Here is a 2,414-nt window from a genome sequence, read left to right as displayed (position 1 = left end):
TACGATTGTGTATCAAGGATGGTGGAAATGTAAAGATTTTATGAAAAGATTTATTCAGTAACAACAAAAACTTTAGAAACCAAGTCTTTGTCACACTGAGCAGAATTAAATGTGCATTGAAATGTGCAGACAACTATTTGACAAATCATTTGGTGTACTAAATTATGACACTGGAATAAGAGGTGACGACACGTTTTTTACCCTTGTTCATTTACTTTCTTTACTTCCATTGAAGCTGGCTCCTGAAAAAAGTTTACAAAAATTTATACATTTGACAGAATTGCCGTTTTCACCAGCACCATGTGCATAGACTGTAATTCTAGATGTTATAGAATAGTAAGATATTAACATAATTTTTCATGTTTGGGGTTTTTTTTTTTCCATTACAAATTAGCATTGTAGCGATCTCTGTTCTGAAAGTCTCTAAAAGCACGTTTTGCATCTGTTTTACTGTGCGGGATCCTTCCAAAAGGTTCCAGATCATTGAAGCAGGCATCAAAAACTTCATCCACAGCTTTTTCTGCTGTTTCTTTGCTAACTTTTCTAACAGCCAGAATGGAACGAATTGCTCTGTCTCGTACACAAGTCTAAAGTGGGAATCAGATAAAGAAAACATCTGTCATTTTTAGTATAAATAATTTTTTCCAGATTTTTTCAAGTATTAACTCCAACTACATATGCAATAATTTTGTGTCACAGAAGAGTCAAACAATGCCTGAAATAAACATTAAAGTACATTTTTGTTCTGTCCTATGTTAACTATGTGGTTTAGCTTTTCATGTGCAAATAAATCGTCAGAGAATTCCTTAGAACAACAATTAAAATACAATTTGGTATTTGTTCTAAGTATCAAGTATTTGTACAATTTGACTTGGACACAAGAGAAAAATGTCAGAAAGAAACAGACATAAATACCAGTTAGCACTTTTCCAACTGAAATGTTATAAAACAAAGGAATGACTCCTCTACAGGCCTTGGTTTTGATACCTCTCTTTATGGCAACTTTTGCTTAGGCAGTTGTCTACTAAAGATAAAAAAATGTAAACATTACAAGCTAACTGCCACTCCAATATGAGCAAGTACGTGGGACTCAACCCATAATCTTTACTATTAAAAAAAATAATTTGTGTAAGACTTAACATGCATGGTTGTCATTCACCTTCCTCCAGTTTTCAAATACTTTTTAGTTTTACCCACTTACAGTGCGTAATGTAATGCCACTGCATTTCCTGCAAACCCTGGTTTTTATTTGGTCCATATTAACTATCCATTGTCAGTGGTAATGCTCTACGATAAGACTAGGTATTCAGGAATTTCACTCATACAAAAATAACATGAAAAAAAAATCATATCATTAAAGTTTATTACAGTTTAATTGAGAGAAAGCAGCAAGTTCATGGCATCTACTTCTTTCTCTGATATTTTCACCTATGAAAGTGTAGAAGGGTGAGATCAAGTAGATATGGCTAAGAGCAAATCATTAGACTTTAACATCTACAGTCTTTACCTGATGGTGTCCTTTTAATCCAAATTTAAACCTGGCTATTTCATTCATCAGTGTACAGTCCCCACTGAGATTAGCAGCTCTAATCTATTGAGAGAAAAAAAAAAAATAAAAGGCACAAAATCAGAGAAACACATGGAAATAGGAAGTCAAAAAGCTGTAACAAGTTTTTTTCTTCAACATCTTTCTGGTGACTGCTGGTAGAGAATATTCCCAGGTCCACTTCTACTTTTTAACTATCTATTACCCTTTATATCCACCCTCTCAGACCCAATGAACTGCAAAGTATTACTATAGAACCTGTAAGTTTCTCTACAGACAGGTTCTTACATATTCCCAAAGCTTAACTGAAGAAGCAGAAGAGGTTATATGCATGTGTCTGTGTATATGTGTGTGCGTATATATATATGTGTGTGTGTGTGTGTATATCTATATATGAACTGCTAAAAGAACATAGAATGTCATATTCTCCCCAATCTCTATCAGAAGCTGATACAAGCGCCAGGAAGAAAGACAGATACCTTTCAAAGACTACAGCTGAAATACTCAGAAGAGCAGTAACCCACCTGCTTTAGGAAAAGCGACATTTAAATGAGTATGTATGTTTTAACTGTCTTGTCCTGTGCATTGTAATTTCTTTTGACTGCCAACTGTTTCAGACCCTACTACCTTAGTTAGAAAATACAACTAAAACTAGATTTCCTATAATTAAGTACAAGAGTGAGAATAAATGCATAGAAAATATTAAATGTAAGAATTAAAAAGCTGAAAATAAAAATTGTAAACATCATAATAAGTATCAATAGACCTGAAGTAAACAAATAATCTGGACAAGAGCAAGAACAAGCAAAACCTTCTTTCATATATGTTCTCTAATTTTATGTTTGAGGCTTAAATGCTTTATTCTGCA

At 33.3% G+C, this 2,414-nt stretch overlaps 1 protein-coding gene across 1 annotated transcript; it reads right to left on the bottom strand.

Moving 5' to 3' along the window:
- Positions 1-383: 383 nt before the first annotated feature.
- Positions 384-1,591, bottom strand: LOC104410620 (mitochondrial inner membrane protease ATP23 homolog; the record flags this gene model as incomplete). Its single annotated transcript, XM_010020849.1, has 2 exons — positions 384-587; positions 1,508-1,591. Coding segments are annotated over 2 exons (288 nt in total), but the record flags the coding sequence as incomplete, so codon positions are not given.
- Positions 1,592-2,414: the final 823 nt, after the last annotated feature.

The sequence above is a fragment of the Nestor notabilis genome, unplaced genomic scaffold, assembly GCF_000696875.1.
Source record: "Nestor notabilis isolate BGI_N333 unplaced genomic scaffold, ASM69687v1 scaffold2958, whole genome shotgun sequence".
NCBI classification, from domain to species: domain Eukaryota; kingdom Metazoa; phylum Chordata; class Aves; order Psittaciformes; family Psittacidae; genus Nestor; species Nestor notabilis.
Note: the sequence above shows the minus strand (reverse complement) of the source record. Positions and strands in the feature narration are given on the sequence as shown.